General features: G+C 41.1%; 1 protein-coding gene and 1 long non-coding RNA gene across 5 annotated transcripts in view; one reads left to right on the top strand and one right to left on the bottom strand.

The window, feature by feature from the left end:
• Window positions 1-14,079, bottom strand: part of LOC139704716 (uncharacterized) — a 193,953-nt gene that overhangs the window by 156,939 nt on the left and 22,935 nt on the right. The window lies entirely within an intron of this gene.
• Window positions 849-6,156, top strand: Actc1 (actin alpha cardiac muscle 1). Of its 4 annotated transcripts, none has more exons than XM_071607311.1 (7): window positions 849-927; window positions 1,556-1,700; window positions 2,823-3,147; window positions 3,831-3,992; window positions 4,118-4,309; window positions 5,082-5,263; window positions 5,826-6,156. In XM_071607311.1, the coding sequence occupies exons 2-7, from the start codon at window positions 1,572-1,574 to the stop codon at window positions 5,967-5,969; spliced, it is 1,134 nt and encodes a 377-aa protein (XP_071463412.1). In that variant the 5' UTR covers window positions 849-927; window positions 1,556-1,571; the 3' UTR covers window positions 5,970-6,156. The 4 variants fall into 4 exon arrangements, with proteins under 4 accessions (XP_071463412.1, XP_071463411.1, XP_027781627.1 ...); XM_071607310.1 differs by lacking the exon at window positions 849-927 and adding an exon at window positions 981-1,197; XM_027925826.2 differs by lacking the exon at window positions 849-927 and adding an exon at window positions 981-1,262.

Below are 14,079 nucleotides of genomic sequence, written 5' to 3'. Positions count from 1 at the left end.
GCCAAGCTACTTTTGGCATTTGTGCCTTCATTCAGGTTATCTTCCATCTTCAGACCCTTTTCTGGCTTGAAGATGAGAGTCTTTGAGTTGGAGCAAAACCCCTGTAGCCTGGATGAAGGATACCTGACTTCTAGGGTGGTCCCTTTTCCAGCAAGACTTGGCTGGACTCTCAACGTAACCCTTCTCAGCCTCTTCCATGCCAGCCCCTGATCCCTGTGTGGATTGGGACCAAGACTGATAAATCTCAGCTTTCCCACCTAGATGAGCAAGCCCCATTTCAGGATGGTGGGGGCTAGACCAGAAGGGTGCCCCTTTTCAGGCACTTGAACGTCTGGCTGTGGTGCCCTCTGTGCCTAAGAGAACTGCCAGGGATATGTTTCTCCAACTCCCAGTCCTGGAAGATGAGAAGCTGTTGTCACTCCCCTGCTGCCCCGGCCCAGCTGTCAGGACCCCTTAGCAGAGGGCAGGGCGCCAAGCCTTCCCTCTTGCATGTGGCTTATTGTCTCTTAGGTCGGCAGGAGGAACAATCCCACAGCCCATCCAGGGAGCTCCCCCACCTTAGGAAGGGGGAGAGGGGGGTTGGCGTCACTTAGTCTTCCCCTGCCCCCTACCCTCCAGTGTCTGCCCCTCCCTAGCTCCCTATTTGGCCATTCTTCTGGTTGCCCCCTCCCCTTCCTTACATGGTCTGGGAACCCCCTGGCTGATCCTCTCCCCTGCCCTTGCCTCCATGAATGGCCTCGGCGGTCCTGGATGGTGCTAAGGCGACCAAATAAGGCAAGGTGGCAGACCGGGCCCCCCACCCCTGCCCCCGGTGGCTCCAACTGACCCCGTCCATCAGCGCGCTATAAAGCTGCGCTCCTGGCGCCTGCACCCAGAGCCTGCCGCCGCCTGAGCCGAGCCCAGCCGAGCCCAGCCGAGCCGCGGACGGTGAGTCAGCGACACCCTGCGTCCTTGGTCTCCGCCCTGCCCGTGCCCGCACCGGACACCAGCCGCGCCCCCGGCTTCAGCCAGCGCCGGCCCTCACTACTCCTCCCCGTAGTTTTTTTTTTTTTTCTCCCCATACTTTTTGATGAGGTTCTAACTTGTTTTATGCTAAGTTTTGGATCTCTACGGAGAGGGCAGCGCGGAAAGGGAGTCCCGCGTTCCCAACCCTCCGCAAGGGCGTGTGCTCTTCTCTTCATTGGGGCAAGGCGTGAGGTGTGGATAGGGCGGGAGACTGGGGTTCCAATTTGTGAACGGTGAAAAGGGCCTAGGAGGACCTGGTAAGGAATTGGGTCTCCAGAGTAGTTAGGATGGTCCTTCCTTATGCCTGGGACAGAGGGTGGCACTCCTGGCCAGGGAGCCTGGGTGGGTTTCTCTTTCTTCACCATACAACCAATCTCCTCTGTGGCTCCTTCTCGCCCTTCTTTTTCTCTTAAAGGGTGCAGAAGGCAGCTCTCTCTCCACCCGCCCCCATCCCCTAGAATCCACATTTGTTCTATCCCCTTCTCCTGGTAAGGACAGAGCCAGTTCCCAGACACTGAGCATGGCCCACCTTCCCTTCTTCAACCTACAGACCCCGCTGTGCCAAGATGTGCGACGACGAGGAGACCACTGCTTTGGTGTGCGACAATGGCTCAGGGCTGGTGAAGGCCGGCTTCGCAGGCGATGACGCGCCCCGCGCTGTCTTCCCATCAATTGTGGGCCGCCCACGCCACCAGGTACATTTCCCGCCCTTCCTGCCTTCTCCCAGATGGGGCACTTCCCAGGCCCACTCTGCACCCCTGCCTGCCACCTCCTTAGTCAGTCCAGCAATTAGGGAAATGTCTTTCCTGACCCAACTTTTTCCTGAACAGCTTGATTCAAATAAGGAAAATTTGGGTTAGTTTCAGATCCAAGCCAAGATGAGCAATACCCTTACCAAGTCCCTAACTACCAAGAAATGTACACTTTCCCCCAATCTACTTCAATGGCACACCTGTCAATGGTCCAAATGCTTCCTGTGAAAAGGACCTTCTGGATTTTTAGTCCTCAGTGTCTTCTGTACCTCTTATACCATATGCTTTTCTTTTTTTCTCCTCCTTTTCAGCCCTGTTCAAAGTTTGAAATAACTCCCCTTCACCAACCTGGACACAACCCACATTCCTCTCTCTTGTTCACAGTCAGTTCACAGGGCTCTCAGAGGATGTAATCTCTCTCCTTCCTGGCTGTTGCAATTTTAGAAGTCAGACGTGACAAGGAGAGTGAGTGCCATGGTGATAGTGACATACCACCTGTTTATTAAAAGCAATGCCATGCTCTCTGGGTTTGTCACATGCCTGGCCAGACAGGCTGCCAGGGAGTAGAGCTCTTAGTCCTCACGTTGGGGAATGACCAGTATCCAGGATATTCTGGACAGGCCGCATCAGAATGGCAGTGGCAAATCAGCCCATCTTTTTAGGTTCACTTGATGAATGTCAAAATCTTTTCTTAGGAGAAATACAACGAGTCACTAATTTGGTCATTCCTGAATGTAGCCATCTACTTTCTATTTGACTCAGGTGATAAGCTTAATAATGAAGGCATTTTAAAATTAAGGTGAGGCTCTGCTTCTTCAGTTCAATAGCTTTATTCCCCCTCCTCAATTATATTCTAAACAATAGGATTATACATCTTTGTGGAGGGATAAGGTACAAGACTGATTTTAAATGATTCTTCTAAATTTAAGGTGAAATCCTGTTTTTACTATTTCTGGTGTTTTGAAGATGTACCTTTACTTGGGCAGTTAGATATAAATTGATAAAGTGCTGAATATATTCCTGACATGGTGGAAGCATGATTTCCCTATCTTTTTCTTCTTACAGGGAGTCATGGTGGGTATGGGGCAGAAGGATTCCTATGTAGGCGATGAAGCCCAGAGCAAGCGAGGTATCCTGACTCTGAAGTACCCCATTGAGCATGGCATCATCACCAACTGGGATGACATGGAGAAGATCTGGCACCACACCTTCTACAATGAGCTCCGTGTGGCCCCTGAGGAGCACCCCACCCTACTCACTGAGGCCCCACTCAACCCCAAGGCCAACCGTGAGAAGATGACCCAGATCATGTTTGAGACCTTCAATGTCCCTGCCATGTACGTGGCCATCCAAGCGGTGCTGTCCCTGTATGCTTCTGGCCGAACCACAGGTATGCTTGGGCTGTGGGGGTTGGTCACTGATTTTCATCACATTCCCAAGCCACTGATCTTGCTGTGAATGTGATTCCTCAATTAAAAAAATAGTGATCCCATCCCTCACTCTCTCCAGGGAGGTGTCCATGCTAAGAGAGAAAGATAACTAACAATAGTTCCCTGAGGTTAATTTCAGAGCACACTTGTTGTAAGAGCTGACAGCTTGAGGAATTAGATCCTTCCCTTATTTTGAGGATCGAAGTGCAGCACAGTATAGCAGCTGGGAATGCAGCAGTCATGGTGTGTGTGTGTATACCATCACAGCCCCTGGGCAACATCTTCAAGGAAAACACACATTTTTTTCCAACAGGTCTGAATCAATAAAGAGAGAAACATGTGCAAGAGAGATAAGAACAAAGAAAAATAGGCTGGGCATTTATTTGGCAAGAGGGATGATCATTTGAAAGTATTTTCAGGAAAATTTTCTACTCCAGTACTTAAAAGGATGGGCTTCTGTTAGCTTCAGATTTAGTATCTATCCATTATGTTCATTTTTATTCTTTGTCTGTAAAGGATCTGATTTTATCTGGATCAGTGCCCAGTCTTGTATCTCTCAGCTAAGACTGGAAGTAGGTTTTACCGTGAATAAAGTGGTGGTCCACAGAGATTTATCTTGTTCTTGTCTAATTCCCTCTCACAGGCATTGTTCTGGACTCTGGGGATGGTGTAACCCACAATGTCCCCATCTATGAGGGCTATGCTTTGCCCCATGCCATCATGCGTCTGGACCTGGCTGGTCGGGATCTCACTGACTACCTCATGAAGATCCTCACTGAGCGTGGTTACTCCTTTGTCACCACTGGTGAGTATGTATGTCTTATCTGCCACAGCACATGTCTGCTTTTTTTCCTCCCTCGAAGGATCCACCTACCTCCCCACGACTGACTTCTTTCTTCAGAGATTGACTGTGATGATTTATTTCTGCAGCTGAACGTGAAATTGTCCGTGACATCAAAGAAAAACTGTGTTATGTCGCCCTGGACTTTGAGAATGAGATGGCCACGGCTGCCTCTTCCTCCTCCCTGGAGAAGAGCTATGAACTACCTGATGGCCAAGTCATCACTATTGGCAATGAGCGTTTCCGCTGCCCTGAGACGCTCTTCCAGCCCTCTTTCATTGGTGAGTTGTGGGGTCAGATCCCAAGGCACAGCTTTTCTCTGGGAGTTTTGGGGTCTCCCAGAGTAAAATCCAATATAATCAGAAGGATTAAGAAACTGTTGAGTGAAATTGTAGGCTTGCAGTCCCACACAGCTCAGCCTCAAGTCCTTATGGCTCATTAGTGATGCTGTAGTGACGTGTTCAAAGGTGACACATGGATTCATCTCCAAGGATGAGACCCAGCAGTAACTGAATATCACATATCTGCGGTAAAGGGGTGATTACTCAAGAGAACTGAGTTAGTCTAATAAGTTCCATTACCAACTAGTTGGACTTTAAGTAACTCATGCAACCACACTCTTACTCATAGTGATAATTGGAGACTTGTATGTCACCAAATACCTTTCCTAAGCAGTGATTTCCCGGAAGAAGTTTGGACTGATTTAAGTCCATAAATAAAAAGTATGTTAATTTTAACTGAAATGTTTGTCTTAGCCTTTTGAAGTACATCTGTATACATCTGATGTGTACAGAAGGTATTCACTCCAAATAGATGCTCAACACAGTTGTTTGTTTCCTGGCCATCTATGATGGATTATCTGTTATTTCTTTTAAGAGACCCCTGTTCCACATATTCCTTGCAGTGTATCTTATAGGGCACCATGTGTTTCAGAGGCAAGTGGTGGCAGCTCACCAACACAGAGAGTCCTGTTCTCTCGGCCCAGCAGAATGTTCCCTCCACATTGAATTACAGCTTGAATGTGCTATGTTTTTTTCTTTAACTTGTATCCAGGCATGGAATCTGCTGGCATCCATGAAACTACTTACAATAGTATCATGAAGTGTGACATTGATATCCGTAAAGACCTGTATGCCAACAACGTCTTATCTGGAGGCACCACCATGTACCCTGGTATTGCAGATCGTATGCAAAAGGAAATCACTGCTCTGGCTCCTAGCACCATGAAAATTAAGGTAAAGAGCTTTCGTGGGTGGGAGGACTAGCACAGATCTTGGTATTCCGAGTACAATTTCATTCATAACTCCTTTCCCCTCACACTTAGCTTCCTGACTCCTATAAGCTTTACCTTTTAGCTTTTCTAGCACTTTTCTTGATTTTTTTTAATAGTACTTTCCCCAAGACAGGAAACTTTAAAAATGTTTTCAAGCAGTGAATAAAAAATAAATTATTGGGAAAAAAATACAGCTAACTCTTTGAACACATTTAACACCCCCCCCCCCCCCCCCCCGCAACTTTGGGCTAGCCTTCAACCATGCATTTAGCTTGTTGCCACATTATACTCTAGTTCAGAGAAGTGGAAAAATTCTATTTTGAAGAGTCTTTAATAATGGAAATGATGAAACAGAGGAAAGTTCAAAAAATTTTTGATTGTTATAATATTTGGTGATATATAATTTCCTACATTATAGTGAATTATTATCTAATTTCTTTTTGTGAATATTTCCAACATGTTGCTTGTTGTTCCATTGCTTGGAACTTCAGAGTTCACTGGAAGCTTTTGTTTTCTTTCTGCAGATTATTGCTCCCCCTGAACGTAAATACTCTGTCTGGATCGGGGGCTCCATCCTGGCCTCTCTGTCCACCTTCCAACAGATGTGGATTAGCAAGCAAGAGTATGATGAGGCAGGCCCATCCATTGTCCATCGCAAATGCTTCTAAGGTGCCTTCTCTCTTAGTCTCTCTTACATTCAGGATGACAGTATTATGCTTCTTGGAATCTTCCAAACCACCCTTCCTCATCTCTCATCAATCATTGTACAGTTTGTTTACACACGTGCAGTTTGTTTGTGCTTCTAATATTTATTGCTTTATAAATAAAACAGACCAGGACTTGCAACCTACAAAAGTGTCTCTCATTTCTTTCTGGGACAGGCTTGGGTGGGGCAGGCACATTTGCTCTGACACTTTGAGCACTGTAATAGTACAGTAGCATAAAGTTCATCAGATAAATTAGTGTCACACTGAGCTGGAAATTATGCACTGAATTTTGATTTTATATTTTGGGCCAGAATCATGAATTATTTCATAACTTATAAATAAGCTCCATTAGGTTTAGCCCCATGTAAGCAAGAAATGGAACCCTATAAGACAATGTTTTAAGATTAGTTGCTATGGATGACACTGAACATTGTTGTTTTTAGCATACATTCCGGTTGTTTTTATATCTGCAGAACTCACATACACAGCGGTAAAGAGAAGATCAAAGATTATCTTAAATTCACTTATCTTCTCATTTCTTTGTATTCTGCAGTTATATTTTTGAGGGTTAGGCATGAAATGCAAGTCCAGCTGACAGGCTTAGCTATGTCTCATTGCAAATATACTCTAAACAACTGAAGATCACTAAGCATGTTCAAAATAAGTGTGAGGAAGCAGGATCCAGAAACAACTTCTTAGTAACTGTGTGATAGAGATCTTCAACATTTGTAATCTTGGGATCTTGGGTTGAGTGGAGTGAAGACTGATGTTCTAAGGGAACAGGGTTGAGGGAGGCATAGAATTTGACTTACTTCATGCTGGACTCTGTAGAGCATTCCAGGAGGAGTTCTGGGAACTGCACCCAAAAGGATCAGAGTGCTCTGTCCTTAGGGGACTCACATACACTGCAGGCATATGTGGTCTGGGAGGCTTTGAGGAGATGGACATGGGCCAGGCTCTTGAAGAATAGTTAAGTTTAGAGAGGTAAGAAGAACAGGGCGGAAATCTCAGCCGGAGGAAATGAGGCAGAAGCCAGAATACCAGGCCTGGGGTAGTCTGACCGGAGCTGGTGAATGTTACGAAATCTATTGGGAAAGGTAGATTTCAATCTGATTGCAAAAGCTTTTAAGATTCTTTTCATTTTCAAATTAATTGTTCACTGTGAGAGCTCACAGTGGTGTTTGATTGGTTTAATCAAACTTTATTGAGAGAACTGAGATGGATTGAGCAATTGGTGCAACGCTGTATGGTTTGTTTGTAAAGTACACAAGACAGGAGCCCAGATTTTTTTTGACATTTTTTGTGATGATACTTTTAAAAGCATCTTTTCTAACTTTAGCCATAGTTTATCAAAGGTAACCCCATTCTATCAACATTGGAAGCCTGGGTTCAAAATTTGGAGTACTTTGGGTTCAACATCTTTAATAAATTGTCACTGTCATTATCATTCAAGGTCATAGGCATGTCTTTATGTCCATTAATTCAGAATGTATCTCTAGTTCTCTGACTCTGGGTCAGGTTCAATAGTAGGAGAAGGGGACCCAAAGATGGGTCAGAGCACATTTTCAGTATTTAAGGAACTCAGAGTTTAGAGTTCTGTGTTTAGCATAGGCAAATGGAAGTTCTTTAAAAAAAAGTCTAAATAGAAAATCAATTTGGTGGGATTTTCTTTAGATACCGTATTAATGCTATTGTAAATATTCTCCCCTCTGTGTCTTGTAGCACAGAGATACTGGTTTCAAAGCTATGTATCAGCTGAGGAGACTGATTTGGGGCAGACATGGGGAGGAATAATTCACAGTCTCTGTTTCTTTTCTCTTGTCTCTCAGAGCACATAAACATTACAAATTTTATCCTCTGAAAACAATACTAATGATTTAAGTGTAGACAACCAACTGGAATATCACCTATGGTTTTTTCCATTTATGAATGAAAATGGAATAGATACTTTTGTTTCTACTTCAAAACAGACACATGTATTAGTCAATTTTTCGTTGCTGTGACCAAAATACCTGAGAAGAACAACTTAGAGGAGGAAATATTATTTTGGCTCATGGTTTAAGAGATCTCAGACCATGGTCAGCTGACTCCATTGCTCTGGGTCTGAGATGAGGCAGAACATAATGGTGGAAGGGTATGGTGGAAGAAAACTGCTCTGCTCATAGCAGCCAGGAAGGACACAGAGAGAGAGAGAGAGAGGGAGGGGGAGGGGAGGGGGAGGGAGAGAGAGAGAGAGAAAGGGCCACTGGGAAGAGGAACCCTTCTAGGACATGCCCCAGTGACTCATCTCTTCCAGCCACACCCTACCTGCCTACTGTTACCACATAGTTAATCCATTCAAATTAGGATGGGCTGATTAGTTTACAGCTCTCATAATCTAATCATTTGGCCTCTGAATAAGCCTGTATTAACACAGGTGCTTCTGAGAGACAGCACATATCGAAACCATGACAAAGCTTTAAGAATCACCTCTCAATATTTGTATCAGAAGTGGTAAGCACACAGATTCTTATTGAATTTTGAATTTTTTCATCTCTGCTTCATGTTAGGTTATAAGGTATTAGAATGGCTGAATCTTCTAGAAATTGTGCTTAAGGAAGTTACAAAGGCGATTGTGTTTAAGGCACAATGTATAAAATAATTGAGATATCTACAGTGAACATGTCTTTGGTTAAAATTCCATGTACAAAAACATTTCATTTATTATATTTCTTAATTTATGTTGAAAAGAGTATTGTTAGTAGCTTCAAGTACCCCCAAACATTATTTTTGTCATTTTTAACTGATCAATAGGCATTATATAGTTGTATTTAAACATTCAAGAGAATAGAGGAAAAAGGAAAATTACTGGAGAAAATAGAATATTTAGAGGAGTAGGGTAGATTTGCTATATCCAGGGCCTAAACCAATGTTACTAGAACTCTACCATTCTCTTCACTTTTATTGGATCTATTATGGTATGAATTGTGCTGCCCCACTTCATTCATATGTTGAATCCCTGAGCACCAATGAGACTGTATTTGGAGATAGGGGCTTTGAGGAGATAATGAGGGTTAAATGGTCCTAATCCATAGGACTGGTGAGACACTGGAGTAAGAACATGAAGGAAAGACAAAGTATATATATATATACACACACACATTATATATTTCATATTTTCTTTATCCATTCATTCATCAATGGACATCTAGGTTAATTCCATATCCTTGTTAGAATAATGCCAAAATAAACATGAATGTGCAGTTATCTTTTGGTAGGTTGATTTAATTTCTTTTGGATATATACCCAGATGTGGAATTGGCATATCTATTTTATTTATTTATTTATTTAATACATTTCTTTTTAAATTTTTTAAAATTTATTTTTATGTGATGCTGAGGGTCGAACCCAGGGCCTCAGACATGCAAGGCGAGCACTTTACCACTGAGCTACAACCTCAGCCCACTATTTAATTTATTTATTTAATTTATATATGACAGCAAAATGCATTGCAATTCATATTACACAATTGTTCATATCTCTGGTTGCATACAAGGTATATTCATATCAATTGGTGTCTTTATACATGTACTTTGGATAATGATGTCCATCTCATTCCACCATCATTTCTAACCCCATGCCCCCATCCCTCTGCCCTATCTAGAGTTGGTCTATTCCTCCCTTGTTCCCCCTTCCTACTCCACTATGAATCAGCATCTTATATCAGAGAGAATATTTGGCCAACTTCACTTATCATTATCTTCTCCAACTCCATCTATTTAGGTATATCTATCTTTTAAAAATTTTTTCTTTATTTGTAGATGGACACAATATCTTTATTTTATTTATTTATTTTTATGTGGTGCTGAGGATAAACCTAGTGCCTCATGCATGCAAGGCAAGTGCTCTACCAACTGAGCTATAACCCCAGCCCAGTATATCTATTTTTATTTTTTCAAGGATCTTCCTTACTGTTTTCCATAATGGCTATAGTAATTTTCATTTCCACCTATAGTCTTCTTTTCCTCCACATCTTTGCCAGCATTTGGTGGTGTTGTAGTTATTATAATCGTTTTATAATAGCCATTCTAATAGAAGTGAGATGTTATCTCATTGTGGTTTGATATGCATTTCTCTCATGGTTAATGATATTGAGAGCATTTAAAATTTTTTATTAGAGCATTATAGTTAAACATAGTAGTTGAGTTCATTTTGACAAAATCATACATGCGTGAAATTTGATTTACTCTGAGAATATTTGTTCATATATTTGTTGGCCATTGGTATTTCTTTTGAGAAAAGTCTTTTCAGATAATTTGTCCACTTAAAGTTGGATTATTTGCATTCTGTTGTTATTAAAATAAATCATCGTTGTTAAGATAAATCATTAATTTAATTTACTTGTTTTTGATAGGAGCACTCTGCCACTGATCTACATCCCCAGACTTTTGTTTTTTGAGACAGAGTGTCACTAAGTTTCTGAAGCTGGCCTTGAGCTTGCTATCCTCTTGCCTCAGCCTCCTGAACCCCTGGAATTATAGGCATGTGCTACTGTACCCAGCTAACTCATGTTTTAAAGACTCATTCTAGGTGTCATGTAGAGATTGTGAAGGCAAGTAAATCACTGGGGCCTCTTTGATGCAAAGTAAGATGCTGTGGCCTGAAGCTGAGGACACTGTGACGATACAGAGAATTGTACAGAGATGTGTGGGCAGAGTTTAGATGGGTTTCACGAGCAACAATGACAGGACGTGCCAGATGGTTGGATAGGGGAAGGGAAGAAAACTGGTTTTCGAAGAAACTCAAATTTCTAGGTAATTAAATACAGATTTAGTCTTATATAAAGCTAGGGCTACTACTGGGTCTTGAAAAGTGGCTAAGGGTGGGCTGTGAATATGGCTATAGCATTTGCCTAGCATGAGTGAGGCCCAGAGTTTAATCCCCAGGACTGAAAAAAGAAAATAATGGCTAAGGGAAGAAGAAAGGGAGACTGAATGAGCAGAGATGGGGGTTTTGAGATCAGAAAGATGGTTGGGAGAACTTGCTAGAGCAGGAGATGTGTGTTGGGAAATAGCCATCAGGTAAATTTGCACCAGGTTGTGTGAGAGCAAGAGTATGGGTTTGGGGCTGGGATTGTAGCTCAGTGCTAGAGCCCTTGCCTAGCATGTCTGAGGCGCTAGGTTTTATTCTCTGCACCACATATAAATACATAAAAAATAAAGATCCATCAACAACAACAAAAAAAAAAATTAAAAAAGAGTATGGGTTTGGAGATACAGGGAGGCTCTACTCTGATCTATAAAACACAATGATAGTACTTCCACCTCCAAAATTGTAATGAGAGTTAGATGGGATAAAATTGAACCATGCTCAGGCCATGGCAAATAGTAGGACCTTAACTGATGATATTTTTATCATTATTGATAAAAATATTATATTTATATATATATTTATATAGTGTGTATTTATCACATATATGTTACCTTATACACACAGGTACATGTCACATGTGTACATATCATCAAGAACTTGAAAGACGCCTATGGAAATTTGGATTTGACACAAGAGAGCATGTTTTTTACTGATGACATTTCCTGAGAAGAGCAGTGGCCCACTGAAATGATTGTTAAAGAAGGTGACTCAAATTAGTAAACATTATAAATAAAAAGCATATTTTATTTCCAGTGTTGATGAGGTACAGAAAGCTAATGGCAGTATGACTGACCTAATATTTTTGAGGAAAAAAGTGGCAAAGCATTTGAAGACTTTAAAAATATTCATATTCTTTGACCCAGTAATTCCATACACAGGAATCTAAATTTGGGAAAATACAACAAAAATTTATATACAAAAATATTCCTCAAAGCATGATTTGTAAATGTTAATCTGAATTGCAACAAAGACATCATAGTTAAACCAACTGCCTACTACTTCTAAAAGGGATGTACAATACAGAGTAATTAAGAAGGACGCTCGTGATAAGTTTATATTATATAGTCTATAGTGTAATGTATTTTTCCATTTAAAAGTGAACAAAGCAAGACATTTAATAACATAAAAGAAGTGAATTTTGGCATTTGAGTCCAAAAGGACTCAATGATGAGCAGTGAACCTAAGTGAACAAACTTAATCTAGAAACTAGAAAATTTGGGGCACAGGTACACTAAAGGCCAAGAATGTGGAGTTAGATTCCCCCCTCATCTTCCAAAGGAGAGGCTGGCTGAAATTGTTTCATGAAGTATGGGAAACAATGATGTCATGATATGGGGCTTAAAGAGGAATTCAATTAATAATTACTATGATCTTATAGAGTCTTGTTTTTAAATCTGAACTGGCTTTCTGAATTCTTCGTGTAGGAAGCACTTTTCATACCACTTTGAGTCTACTCTCAAGTTGGAGGAATTTATTTTAAAACAGTTTAAATCTTACAGTAAAGGGTATCCACATTCCCTTTTATATCCATTACCCTGGAGTGTCAATTCCATTGTGTTATAATAACTAGTTTGATTTTAATACATAAAAGGGAACTCCTTCACTGAAATATCATTATAAGGATTCCGGTTTTTAAAAAGAAAACCGTAGGTTGGTAGGGATGAGGGATTCAGGAGGAAAAATTTGATGAGTGTTTACTCCAAATATAAATAGGGAGAATATAAAAAAATAAAATTAATATCCAAACTTTAGAGAAAGAAGCATGATAGAATAAAAAAAAATGTATTGCAATGTTCACTCCTTTTTGTTTCTCATAGTGTTAGAGTTGGAACCCAGGGCCTACACATACTAGAGAAGTGCTCTACCACTGAGCTACATCCCCAAACAAATGCTCACATGTTAAATGAAAGTTCCACCAGAACGGGTCCCTACTGGATTAGAATGACATGAGGCCCCTGCAGACATGACAGCTGAATGAGAAATAAGCCACTGTATGCTAACCAACAAGATTCACCTAGCCTAATTTGTCATCTTCATCTTTGGATACTCACCTTCTCCAAATTTCACTTTGCTTTAAGGCTCTGAGGTGATTTTATGCTAGCTAAAGTATATATTTAAAATAATATAAGCCACCCAGAACTTTCATTTCAATTAAGAGGGTTGTTTAGGTTATCCAAATTGCCATGTTATCAAAAATGGAAGTCAATTATTGGGCAATTTTATTCCTCTTTTTGGGGGCTGGGGAAATTTTGTTTTTCTTTGGCATATGAATGAAATACAAAATGTGTTTGAAGTTACTCTACTTACATCTTTTTTTGGTTCAATATGTGGATAGAATGCTAAAAGAGTCAAAAACAAAGGGTTTCATTCCATTGACTTTGTTTTATCTGCGCCAAAGTTTCTTGACTCTTTTTTTAAAAAAAAATATTTTTAGTTGAAGATGGACACAATACCTTTGTTTTATATATTTATTTTTACGTGATGCTGAGGATCGAACCCAGTGCTTCACACATGCTAGGCAAGTGCTCTATCACTGAGCCACAACCCAACCCTAGTTTCTTGACTCTTAACCTGACTCACATAGAATTGCATTAACCTTTAAAAAAAAAAGAGAATCATCATCAAATATAATTCACATGCCATACAATTAGAGTACATAATTCAATAATTTTTGATGTATTCATAGATGAGTGCAACCATCACCACAATTTTAGAACAAGTTCATCACCTCAAAAAGAAACTATGGCTATCACTGTCTTGCACCAGCATCTAGACTTGAGTGGGATCCCCAAACAATGCTCACATGTTAAATGAAAGTTCCAGAATGGGTCTCTACCAGATTAGAATGATATGAGGCCCCTGCAGACATGAAAGCTGAACGAGAAATAAGCTACTGTATGCTAACCAACAAGAAAGTGTATGGTTGCATATACTTTCTTTCCAGGGACAAGTCAAATTACTTATTTGGTCATAATCAAAATGTTGAACTATGCCCTCTATTGCAGGAAAGCAAGAAAATCATTCAGTGCTGTTTCCATTGTGTTTTCTCAATACTACTTTGGGTAGTATTGGGGATTGAACCCAGAGCCTTGTGCAAGTTAGGCAAACACTGGCCACATCCCCATCCCTCCTTGTGGGGCTTCTTTTTTCCTGTCAAAAA

Source organism: Marmota flaviventris, chromosome 2, assembly GCF_047511675.1.
Source record: "Marmota flaviventris isolate mMarFla1 chromosome 2, mMarFla1.hap1, whole genome shotgun sequence".
Lineage (NCBI taxonomy): Eukaryota > Metazoa > Chordata > Mammalia > Rodentia > Sciuridae > Marmota > Marmota flaviventris.
This window is presented reverse-complemented; position numbering and strand designations above follow the sequence as displayed.

Bases quoted from the DNA above. Each gene is read 5' to 3' on its own strand.
- Actc1 (XM_071607311.1), top strand. From the start codon at position 1,572: ATGTGCGACGACGAGGAGACCACTGCTTTGGTGTGCGACAATGGCTCA. The intron at 3,148-3,830 runs GTATGCTTGGGC...TCCCTCTCACAG, and splicing joins TGCTTCTGGCCGAACCACAG to GCATTGTTCTGGACTCTGGG. The intron at 3,993-4,117 runs GTGAGTATGTAT...TTATTTCTGCAG, and splicing joins TTACTCCTTTGTCACCACTG to CTGAACGTGAAATTGTCCGT.